At 40.1% G+C, this 12,093-nt stretch overlaps 1 protein-coding gene across 1 annotated transcript in view; it reads left to right on the forward strand.

The window, feature by feature from the left end:
- The window catches only part of extl3 (exostosin-like glycosyltransferase 3), a 32,985-nt gene extending 21,188 nt beyond the window's left edge, over positions 1 to 11,797 (forward strand). Inside the window, exons 2-6 of the mRNA XM_082147159.1 lie at positions 813 to 3,392; positions 4,055 to 4,182; positions 5,214 to 5,358; positions 5,651 to 5,779; positions 9,635 to 11,797. Of these exons, the coding sequence (XP_082003285.1) occupies positions 1,251 to 3,392; positions 4,055 to 4,182; positions 5,214 to 5,358; positions 5,651 to 5,779; positions 9,635 to 9,844 (2,754 nt within the window). The 5' untranslated portion in view covers positions 813 to 1,250 and the 3' untranslated portion in view covers positions 9,845 to 11,797. The remainder of the gene's footprint in view (positions 1 to 812; positions 3,393 to 4,054; positions 4,183 to 5,213; positions 5,359 to 5,650; positions 5,780 to 9,634) is intronic.
- The last annotated feature ends 296 nt before the right edge of the window (positions 11,798 to 12,093 follow it).

The following is a 12,093-nucleotide window of genomic DNA, read 5'->3' on the forward strand; positions in this document are numbered from 1 at the left end:
TGCGTTGCCTGAACCACATTTGTGTGGCTATAATGTTTAAGATTTCTTTAAATGAAAACGAAAAGAGTTAGTATGGTGTTTTATAACATATTTCATTGCCTAAAATATACACAGAGATAACCGAAGTAGCAGAGCGATCTGAGTGACGCGCGCTGCGTTAGAAGGTGGGCGGGGTTAGGATTTCCCAAGTTTTTCCAAGATGGCGCCGCCCATACCCCCCATAAACGGCTTCAAACCCGTTCTTCAGAAAGTCTATGGGTGACGTCACAGACGCTTTGTCCATATTTTTTACAGTCTATGGTATTTTCAGCTTCAGAATCATGAATATTTTGATTCTGGTGTCACTATTGTCTTGTGCATTGGGTTACCAGCACAAAGTCCAAGCCTATTCATTTCCACACCCAATGTAATACCAAATTTAGCATTTTAATCAAGTACATTTTTTGTTGACTTTTTACCATATGTCTTAGAGCAGGGATGTCCAAAGTCGGTCCTGAAGGGCCACTGTCCTGCAAATTTTAGCTCCAACTTGCCTAAACATACATGCCTGAAAGTTTCTAGTATGCCTAGTGAGACATTGATTAGCTGGTTCAGGTGTGTTTAATTGAGGTTGGAGCTAAACTTGTCAGGACAATGGCCCTCCAGGAGCAGGATTGGACACCCCTGTCTTAGATTATCTCAATAATATTGTATTGTGAGTTCAGTATCGTGATATGTATCGAATCGTGACATGAGTTTATCGTTACACCCCTAGTTCTGATGCATGTTCTGTTCTATGTGCAAATAACTGATACTTGCTCTCTGTTTTACAGATTGAATGAAGTTGGATGGCATGCAGTATCTCCAAGAGTTCATGGCACACTTTGGCCAATTTATGAGTCCCAACTATGGAAGAGTGACCGGAGTATGATGCCACAAAGAAAAATGAAGATCAGCCATGCCTCCATTGCTGATCTCCATCAAGGGCACTCAGTTTTTACTGCTGTCTGGGACTCTCCTTCTTCTCTTAGATAGTTTCAGTTTTAACATACATCATACCACACACAAGACCTTGTTTATGGACGATATCATTCTGTCACGAGAAAGATGAAATTTCCGTTTATTAGAAGTCCCAATTAAAACAAGGACACGCAAGTTACAAACTCTGGAGACTCAAAGTGTACAGTACAGATGAAGTTGCATTATGGCAGCTGAATCTCTTCAACAGCTGCATTCACGTGTCTGGTTCGAAGGAGAGTGATAGTTGCACGATGCAGCGAAGTGGAGGCATCATCGGGAACAACGGCCAGCCATGGGTACTACGGCGAGTACGGCTCACCTGGCTCAGTTTCATGCTCTTTTTCATCCTGGTCTTCTTCCCTCTCATTGCACATTACTACCTCACCACAATAGATGAAGCAGGGGGACCAGATAAGCGCATTTTTGGGCCAAGACCTGGCGGAGAGCTGTGTGAAGCAAAGCATGTGCAAGACCTGTGTCGTATACGGGAATCCGTCAGCGAGGAGCTACTTCAGCTCGAGTCAAAGCGGCAAGAGCTCAATGGCGAGATAGCCCGACTTAACCTACGCATCGAGGCTTGTAAACGTAGTATTGACAGTGCCAAACAAGACTTGCTACAACTCAAAAATGTCATCAGCCAGACTGAGCACTCTTACAAGGAACTTATGGCACAAAACCAGCCAAAACTGTCGTTGCCAGTTAGACTTTTACCAGACAAGGATGATCCTGGATACCCTCCACCCAAGTCGGCCCAAAGCTGTCGTTTGCATTCTTGTTTTGATTATGCTAGATGTCCACTTACATCTGGCTTCCCTGTCTATGTTTATGACACAGGATCATATCCTTGGGGTGAGAAGTTGGACCCTCTTGTCAAACAAGCCTTCGCATCATCCGTCAAAAGCAGTGTATATGTCACCAATAATCCAAACATTGCCTGTCTGTACATAGTGCTTGTTGGGGAAATACAAGAATCACCTTCCTCTCCCCCTGCTTCACCTTCTGACCTTGAAAAGCAGCTCAAGGCTTTGCCGTATTGGAGGTTGGATGGCCACAACCACTTGCTTGTCCATCTGTCTAGAAAGTCTCTGACTCAGAACTTCCTCTACAATGTGAGCACAGGACGAGCAGCAGTGGCACAGTCTACCTTTTTTGAACGTCAGTATAGAGAAGGTTTCGACATGGTGGTGTCTCCTCTAGTCCACGCTCTGTCTGAGCCAAACTTCCTAGAGGTGCCTCCGCAAGTCCCTGTCAAGAGGAAGTACCTCTTCACCTTTCAGGGAGAAAAGGTTGAGTCTTTGAGGAGCAGCTTGCTTGAAGCCCCACCACAGTCCTTTGAGGAGGAAATGGAAGGGGATCCACCGGCTGACTATGATGATCGCATTATTGGCACACTTAAAGCTGTACAGGACAGTCACCTAGACCAGGTTCTTGTGGAGTTCACCTGCAAGAATCAGCCCAAGACAAGTTTACCAACAGAGTGGGCATTGTGTGGCGAGCGTGAGGATCGTTTAGAGGTACTGAAGGTGTCTACATTTGCCCTAGTGATATCTCCAGGTGATGGCCAGTTGGTGGCATCTGCTGGCTGTAGCATGAGACTTTTTGAGGCTTTGGAAGTTGGGGCAATACCGGTGGTGCTTGGCGACCACTCGAAGTTGCCCTACCATCACCTCATACGCTGGAGTGAGGCAGTCATTATGGTACCCAAGCCTCGCATTACGGAGCTGCACTTTCTGTTGCGTAGCATCTCAGACAATGATCTTCTGGCCATGCGACGGCAGGGTCGGTTTCTTTGGGAGACGTACTTCTCCACCTCTGAGAGCATCTTCAGCACCATCCTGGCTAGTGTACGAACCAGCATCCAGATACCAGCAGCACCCATACGTGAGGAGCCTGCCCAGGAGATTCCACACAAAGCTGGAAAGTTGGCAGGAACCGATGCTAACATGGCTGACAATGGGGACCTCGATCTAGGGCCTGTTGAAGTAGAGCCCCCTTATGCTTCGCCACGCTTCTTGCGTAACTTTACCTACACAGCTGCTGATGTTTACCGCACCTGGAATCGTGCACCTGGCCCTTTCCATCTATTCCCACACACTCCCTTGGACCCTGTACTTCCTTCAGAGGCCAAGTTTCTGGGGTCGGGGACTGGTTTTCGTCCTATCGGTGGTGGTTCTGGGGGATCTGGTAAAGAGTTTCAGGCCGCTCTAGGAGGTAACGTCCCACGGGAGCAGTTCACTGTGGTCATGCTTACTTATGAACGGGAGGAGGTTCTTATGAACTCACTGGAAAGACTTAATGGTCTTCCTTATCTCAACAAAGTGGTGGTTGTGTGGAATTCCCCCAAGCCACCTTCTGATGATCTGCTCTGGCCAGACATTGGTCTACCTATTGTGGTAAGCATTCAGTATTTTTAAAAAAAAATCATATTTCTTATTACTGGGCCAGTAAGCAATCAGCTAGTAACCCCCTGAAACACCCTAGAAATGCATAGCACCCTTGCATCATGGTGGCAAGTTTTGCACTCAATGAGAAAAAATTGTGTTAAGCCTGTTATTAGTTTGAATTCTCAAAGGCTTAAATGTGAAACCTCACAAGCATTGCATTCTGCTGTAGATTTGGTCTGCTCTCTCTGCTGTCTTTGAAGCATAGCTTTCATGTCTCTAGGGCAGCAAGCCAAATTAGTTCTGGTGATATTAAAGGAAACAGTGCTGTATTAAGCCCACTGTAAGGTTATACTTTGAAATGAAATCCCAAATAGAATACCGAAGTTCCCCAAGTTTCTTATTCTCTGCATGTCTTCGAGAAGTAATTTGGAAATTGAGCATCTTTAATTATGGATACATGGTTGCAAACTAAGAGCCATTTTAAATTTTAAACACACAAACTCATTAAAAAAAAATGCTTTCCAGAAGTATTCAGTTGTTTTGATTGGGATTTGTTGGTTTCATAAGGTTATGAATCTGGCTGGCCCAATAAAATCTCGTAATAATGCCACGTTCTACCTCAGCAGTCATTCACAATATGGCATGTTGACCGATGGGCTTTTTCTTTGCAGGTGGTACGCACAGAGAAAAACAGCTTAAACAATCGCTTCCTTCCTTGGGATGCAGTCGAGACTGAGGCCATTTTGTCTATTGATGATGACGCCCATCTTCGACACGATGAAATTATGTTTGGGTTCAGGTGAGATTTTTGTGATGGCAAGATCACAACATATGTTTAATAGGAGTGGGCGATTATACAGAATGCTAAGGCACTTTTATTTGGACAGTTTCTTGCATGAAACACTTTGAATCTACTTTGGCTATTCACATTTTTATCCACCTTTTGGCCATTTCAAAGCAAATACACCAGTATTAAAAAAAATATACTGAATATAGTCAAAAGGCTGAAAATATTGAGAAATGCTTGAAATCGCCTTGCCGTAATGTTTAATAGGTACTATTTTAGTTGTTTTATTATAGTTATTGATTGGTAAAACATTACACCCTGAAAAAGCAATGCCTAAATATTTTGCAGATATTTTCCCCCTTTTGAAAAGATATATTTAGAGGTATTTTTGTATAAGATAGTTCCCATTATTCAGTTTTTTTTCTTCTTTTAAAGAAATGTTATGCTGTTTTATTTTGTGAAGTTAATTTTGTCCTTTATATTATTAGAAAAGAATGTGAAACGTTTGTAAGCTGATCTTTTTTATTTTTATTTTTTTTACCTCAGAAGAAAACGCTCTCCTTCACTCCTGTGTATCTCCTTGTTTGTTTGCATGTTTAGACATTTGGTCAGTGGAGCAGATAATGGGAGATTTGATTTTGATTCATTTATTAAATGTTTGTTTTGGGGTAAAAATGGTCACGTCGGGGATCTTTACATGTTGAACACTAATGTTCCCAATACATTTTTGTCTATAAACATTAGGGAATTGGTCAAGATGATTGATTAGGAGATTTTTTTCATGATACTTAAGTGTGCATAAGATGCTGCCACTTCTGAGCAATGTTATTATGACTGGTGTTTATGGTCTGTTTTTTGTGAGATATTTTATAGTTTTGTGCAATAAAAGCCAAGGTTATAGTTATTTATCCTATGTATTCAGTTACTCTATTAAAGGGCTTTGTTTGGCATACATATATTGCTTAACAAATGCTATTCAGTGAATATTATAATAACCACTCTTGCATTCTCATCTCTATCTCTTTCTCTTTTTCCACTTCCAGGGTGTGGCGTGAGGCCAGAGACCGGATTGTAGGTTTCCCGGGAAGGTTTCATGCTTGGGATGTAAATCACCAATCTTGGCTCTATAATTCGAACTACTCCTGCGAGCTCTCCATGGTACTGACGGGTGCGGCCTTCTTCCATAAGGTGAAGCTTTGACCACTTTGACACTTCCAGAGCCTGATTATGCCAAAAATAGACATGGAGCTTATGTAGTTTTACCCAAGTAACACCAAGGTGACAGGAGCTGGAAATGCTTTAGTTAGTTGAAAACTGATGTTGCTACTGAGTACGTTGTTGTGCAACCAAATGCATGATGCAGTGCCTCATTTTCCAGACGGATAAGCAAACAGCACGACATGTTTCATTTATGAGCATTGCTGTACAACATCATGGTACTTTCTTGTGTTAATTTTTTATCATTTCTTCCTCTCCTCAGTATTACGCATACCTCTATTCCTACGTCATGCCTCAAGCCATACGTGACATGGTGGACGAGTACATCAACTGCGAGGATATCGCCATGAACTTTCTCGTGTCGCATATCACTCGCAAACCCCCCATCAAGGTCAGTGGGCAGTAACTTGAAGCATGTGTCGTTTAGAGCCTTTTGGGGCTTTTGCCACTTGGGATTTCAATTTAGTGCTCAGTCATGCTGTGTTTGTGTACAACATGATAAAGTGAATTATGTTAATCAGACAATCCATTCTGTTAGCCACTTGGTTTCTGGCACTCTGGGTTGCCCTTCCCACAGTGAAATCTCATTGGCCCAAATCCTTTCTTCACATAACCATGTTTTGAACATTGAATATGGCCTTATTGGCTCATATTTTGCCATTGTGCAGCACTTTCGGTTCCTGTAAGGACAAAAAAAACATCTTCGTTTTTAACTTCGATACAAAACACAGTGTTACATTTAATTGTCTGATTCAAATTTGAATGGACATTGATAAACCTCTTTATTATCAAAATTATTAATTATAATTATCAAAAACACGTTTGTCCAGATCATACCCTGGTCATATTTCACCCCCAAATCAAAAGAAAGAAATATAAAGTAAAGAAAGATTATTGATCTATTCATTTTATTTCCCCCTAAATTATCACTAAATTGTATTTATATATCACAGTAGTATTTGTTGCCTAAATTACTGTAATGCAACAATCAGAATCAAATGAGTGTGAATCATCAGTGCTTAATTGTCAATTTTCTTAGTGATATGTTATTTACACTAAGTGAAAATAGTGCTAGGTTATATTTACACTATGTAAAAGTAGCAGTATTTTATTTCCAATAAGTGTAAATTGTAGTTAGATGCTATTATACTATTTGCACCTCAGTGGTGTTATACATTAAACGGTATGCTATAATAACATAGTGTAAATTATTATATTTATTAAAATTATTAAATGAATGCCACCTTATTGGGACAATAAAGCCCCTCCCTACACGTACCCCTAACCCTAAACACTTTATTATTAAACACATGGTAGACACTTTATTTCCATTTTTCTAATATTTTCTTCATTTTTATTGAAAATAAATGCCTTTCTGATATGATATGTGATGGGAAAAGGGAGGAGAGCGAGTTCGGCAAAAGGTTGTTTGCATCAAAACTTTCTTTCTGCTATTAGTGTGAATAGCCTCTGCCAACAAGGTCTGCAATTTGCACTTAGTGTAAATAGACACTTCGTTATTTATTTATTTTCTTTAGTTTTGGGGGTGACGGATAACCTGGACATTGTAAGATTCTCCTGTTATTCTTTGGCATTTTTGTCGTTATTGTGTACTATAAATAAAGTTAAATATCAAGGCGATGTCCAGAGTTGAGACTGAACACACTTCTTCCAGTTTTATATGTGTGTTACAATAGAATTGATTTCAGCGTGATTTCGGAAAGCTTTAAAAAGCCTTTGTCTTTCTGAAGTCCATTGACCGAAGCGACGGATTGGCCTGTGAATTATCAGCGTAGTGAAATTTGATGGATTTTCTCAGGCATTATTAGGATTTCATTGGTACACACACACACACACACACACACACACACACACACACACACACACATATCTCTCGCTCTCCGGCTGCTGCCGTCCCCGCAGATTAGACAAATCAATTACATTAATTTTGTTGTCATGGAAAAGCCGACCAGATTGCAATGGGAAAACAGGCTATACACGAATGAAAGAGATGATATTATATTATGAAGTTAATAAGTCTGTCATCTTTATATGGAGGGATTGATTTAAGGAATAATCCACTCAAAATATAAGTCTGTTGATTTAAACCTGCATTATTCTCCAAGCTGCTCTTTTCCATACAAGCAAAGCTTTAAAGGACAAAAGCACGCAAATTGTGCCCTACATTCTAAGGGCCTGTTTACACCTGGCCACTTCATGTGTTTTCTGTGATGGGATAGCGGTCCGATCATGAAAAGACCAGGTGTAAATGCCCTCCGAAACGCATTCGAGACATATGTAAATCCGATCGCTCAAACCACATCAGGAGGAGGTCTGGGCCGCATTCCAGAAGAAACTGGACAAGTGTAAATGCATCTGGTTGCTAAACCACATATGTAAATTGTACTCCTCCCATCAATGCTAGAAAATAAACGTGTGAGAGCGTGTTATAGGCTATATGTCATGCATCTGAGCATCTATTCATCAAGCCAACGTGCAAACTATCTCAAATCAGACGCTTAACACACAATCTTCTTCATTAAAAGTAAAGAAACGAAATCTTACCAGTGCTGTTGCCGCTCTCTCTCCTATTGCGATCTTTGATTTTGAAATTGCAGCTCATATCTGTTGCTTTCGGTGACGTGCACTCCATTAAATCTGCATATAGCGCGGGAATTGAAGATCGGATTTATATCCGTTTTGCGAAACACATTTATGTGACCAGGTGTAAATGGAATCGTTTTGGTAAATCTGAGCTATCTGGTCAGTAAAAACGCATGAAGTGACCGAAGCTGTGTCCCAAATGACACACTATACACTATGTACTCAACCGTGTAGTGTATGAACTTTATACGTTTATTTTGTCTTTCAACATCAGAGTCTGATAGCCCCTCCCCCTTCTTGTACTTAAAGCTGCAGTCCGTAGTTTTTCCTCTTTGTCGCCATCTCTGTTCGAAATCTGCAATTGCAGTTATTTGCGGAATTATCAACTTTATGTGGGTTTGCCTCGGCACGGCACAGCGCGGATGAACCCAATGTTTTGAGGAGAATGTGCGGCTGTCAGTCGCCGCGCCGGTGTGGATAGTAAGAGTAACATCCACTTTTGTTCTGGCCAACTAAGGGAAATTTAAGGCTGATTAAATCTAATGATCACTTATCATATCACGTCAAACCATGCAAATTATACTTTGTTCTCAAATTGTTAATGTTAACAACATCAGCATTGCGTGACATTTAATGCCTTTCCGATATTATCCTTGTTTTCGCATGGGCCGGTTGCAGTCTCTTTTTTTCTGTAGCCACTCCGAAGTCTTTTGCATTTTACAATGGGTGAATCTCCTGGTGATTGTCGTTTGAACCTTTCTGGATCCGCCATCAAATTGATGAGTTTAATCATATCAAGTGCTGCGAGAAAAGGCTATAAATCTCCACCTCCAACATCCTCACACTCATAGCCTACTAGCCGAGACTCTTCTTTATGTGGACAGATGTGACGTAATGACGCAAACACATGCTCGAATTTCCCGCGGAAATCCACCAGTACCACTGGAGTTAAAAACATTATTACAAGCTTACCGTTTTGAATCGAGCTACGGCAAGCAGAGAGTTCTGAACACTGGCTGGTTATGTACTTGCTCAAACATTTATTTTGGATCATTTTTTAACCCAAAAACGTTACGGACTGCAGCTTTAAAGTGCACTTTTTTACTAGAATTAAGCAATAAGCCCCTTGAAGCCGTGTTTTACAGTTGATTTAGAACAGCTAAGGGGCGTTGTTAGCTACAACTTAGCTGTTCTAAATCCACTGTAAAACACGGCTTCAAGGGGCTTATTGCTTTTATAAAACGGTTACTCCATAAAAATATTAATTTTAGTCATAAAATAAACACCAGCCACAAAAAATATAACGATATAACGCATTTATTCCTCCGCCAAGCAATGTAGTTCCAAAGAGGTTGCTAAGCAACACATAACAAACCAACCAATCACAAACGGCAGTTGCGCAGTAACACTAATGTAATGCGGTCACAGGTGTGTGTTTGTTGAGTAATTTACAACGGCTTCGAAAGCGGCTCAACCAATCAGAATCAAGGACTGGAACTATCCGTTTTATAAAATGGCGTAGAATAGTGCACAAGTACTCGATTTGGGACGCACCTCAGGTGTAAACGGGCCCTACGAGTTCTGAAGATGTATGATAGATTGTGTAAGAAACTGTCTCATTCTTCGTTTAATTCTTCCTCAGGTGACGTCACGTTGGACCTTCCGCTGTCCCGGGTGTCCGCAGGCTCTGTCACACGACGATTCGCACTTCCACGAGCGCCACAAGTGCATCAACTTCTTCGTAAAAGTCTACGGATACATGCCGCTGTTATACACTCAGTTCAGAGTGGACTCGGTACTCTTCAAGACGAGATTGCCGCATGACAAGACCAAATGTTTTAAATTCATTTAATGGAACGAGCACAGGAATCCGGCGAGGCGCTGACACACACGGCACGGTCTCTCTCTCTCTCTCTCTCTCTCTCTCTCTGTGGGAACGTGAAGGGGAATCAAAGCTTTCTTGTAAATATGGGACAGTTTTACTTTGAACTCGTCTTCCTCGAAGACAAGGGAGAACAATAGCAGAACGAACGATCACCGTCAGGCGTTTTTAACGGTCACTTGTGCGCGATTCATCAGCAAACCACTACAGGCTTGATTTGCACCACTTTTCATGGGACGCTTTAATGGACGTCAAACTAATATTTGCATCATTATACTGACAGTACAAACAAAGTTATGGACCGATGGAGGCCGTTTTTGATGGCATATCGACGAGTTATGGGAGGTGTCATCGCTCTAAATGATTAGTGTTTTTATTTTTACTTACTTCGCATATACTCTGTTGTTTGAAATGCACTGATGGTCATGTTTTTTTTACTCGTGTGTGTGTGTGTGTGTGTGTGTGTGTGTGCCTTTGAGCTTGTGTGAAAGGCTGTGTGTGTTGTTCTTTAGGTTGATGGTGACTAGACGCCACTAACCCCCATTGAATGTTTGTTGATCATCAGTAAGAATAGCACAAGGTATAAGACATAACTGCATAGGAATAGCACCAAATCAAAACTGTTACATGTTCTCATGTCAATCGCGATCATACAAGAAAACATATGTGTGTGTGTAACCTGTTCAGTACACATGTGGGAATAACAGATTGATCTTAATGCCTTATGCTGGATAATCAAGTCTGTTAATGTGTCATTTGTTAATGTGTCCAATGATTTCATAAGTGAAATGACAAAGAACTATCCAGGTCATATTTACTCATGTATTTAACTTAAAGAAAATGAATCACATTTTTAGCCTTTTTTTATTATTATTCTGACATTATTTTCATGAATTATAGCACATTTAAACACCTAAATTGTCATTACATAAAGCAACAACAAAAAAATCATTGTCATTGCTTTGTTCTTTTTCTAATGCAAAATATAATTTTTCAATAAAAGGACTGTTAAGATTTGACATTTCTACCAGTTCTCAATAAAATCTCATTACCATTACTGTAAAGCACATAATTTTTCTAATCTAATTCTTTAAAAATTCAGTTCATCAAATATATCATAAATATTTTGATTCAAAATTTTTGAAATATGGTGATGACTGATTTTTTTTTGTATTTTTATTTTTTTGTGAGACTTATTTAAGGAAAAAGTGTGAAAATAATATCACAAGGCAAAAAATAAATATTAAAAAAATAATCTGGTCCCATAAATACTTTTGGTCAAAATGTTTCTTTATGCACAATATCTTATTTATTTCTTACTGGTGAAATGTGACCTGGACATGCTCTTGACAGTTTCATGTGAGAATGATGCGTGTGTGTGTCCGCTGATTTCGGGGGTCTGTGAAACTAACGAAACCACACACATGATTAATGTGCTGAAGGATAACGGTGACAGTAGTTCTCTTTCCTCTGTAAACGGTACGTGTCTCTCTTCTGTGCCAGGATGAGTTTTGTTTCCTGAGGCTTCTTCTCTGCCAGCCTGATGTCACCCTTCAGATGACAAATGCTGAGCTCCACTATTTCATTCACCATGGTTTTTCCCCCTGACACGTTTGACAGGTACATTTAGGAAAGATGTAAATTAATGAGTTTTATTTTTTTAAACACAAAAATGTGGCTCTGTTCCCCTTAGAAGAGGAATACAAGTAATCGGATATGCCCATGTTTTGTATTGTTTAAGTCTATTGAACAGGCTTTAATGTTTAATTATTACTTTTTAGTCATTGTGAAGACTGTATGACCGTTTGGATCGGACCGTAACTGACAATATATAAACTATTGGTTGTAAAGTGTTGAATGCCAGCAAACGTTATAACTTCTTCAACCACACTAATAAACCAGCCAGTCTCATCATCTCTTTCATTTCGGTGGAGATCTCAGTGTGTCAAACATCAGTACTCACTCGGACGAATCGGTTGGTTCGGTCAGTACTCATCATTTTGCAATGCTTTATATATTTTTAATTAACTATATTTATTCAGGCACAGGATCAGGAAATTTCAGTGTTGACCAGATTTAATTGTTTAGCAACGGTCAATAATAACCGCTAGGCTCTCGTGGTAAATCTGCCGTCTGAATGATGGTCATGTGCTGCAGATTTGTGCTTTAATAATATGAATTCATTTGTTGTTATTATAATATACATTTTATTAGTATTT

Source organism: Leuciscus leuciscus (assembly GCF_965113295.1).
Source record: "Leuciscus leuciscus genome assembly, chromosome: 19".
In the NCBI taxonomy this organism is placed as follows: domain Eukaryota; kingdom Metazoa; phylum Chordata; class Actinopteri; order Cypriniformes; family Leuciscidae; genus Leuciscus; species Leuciscus leuciscus.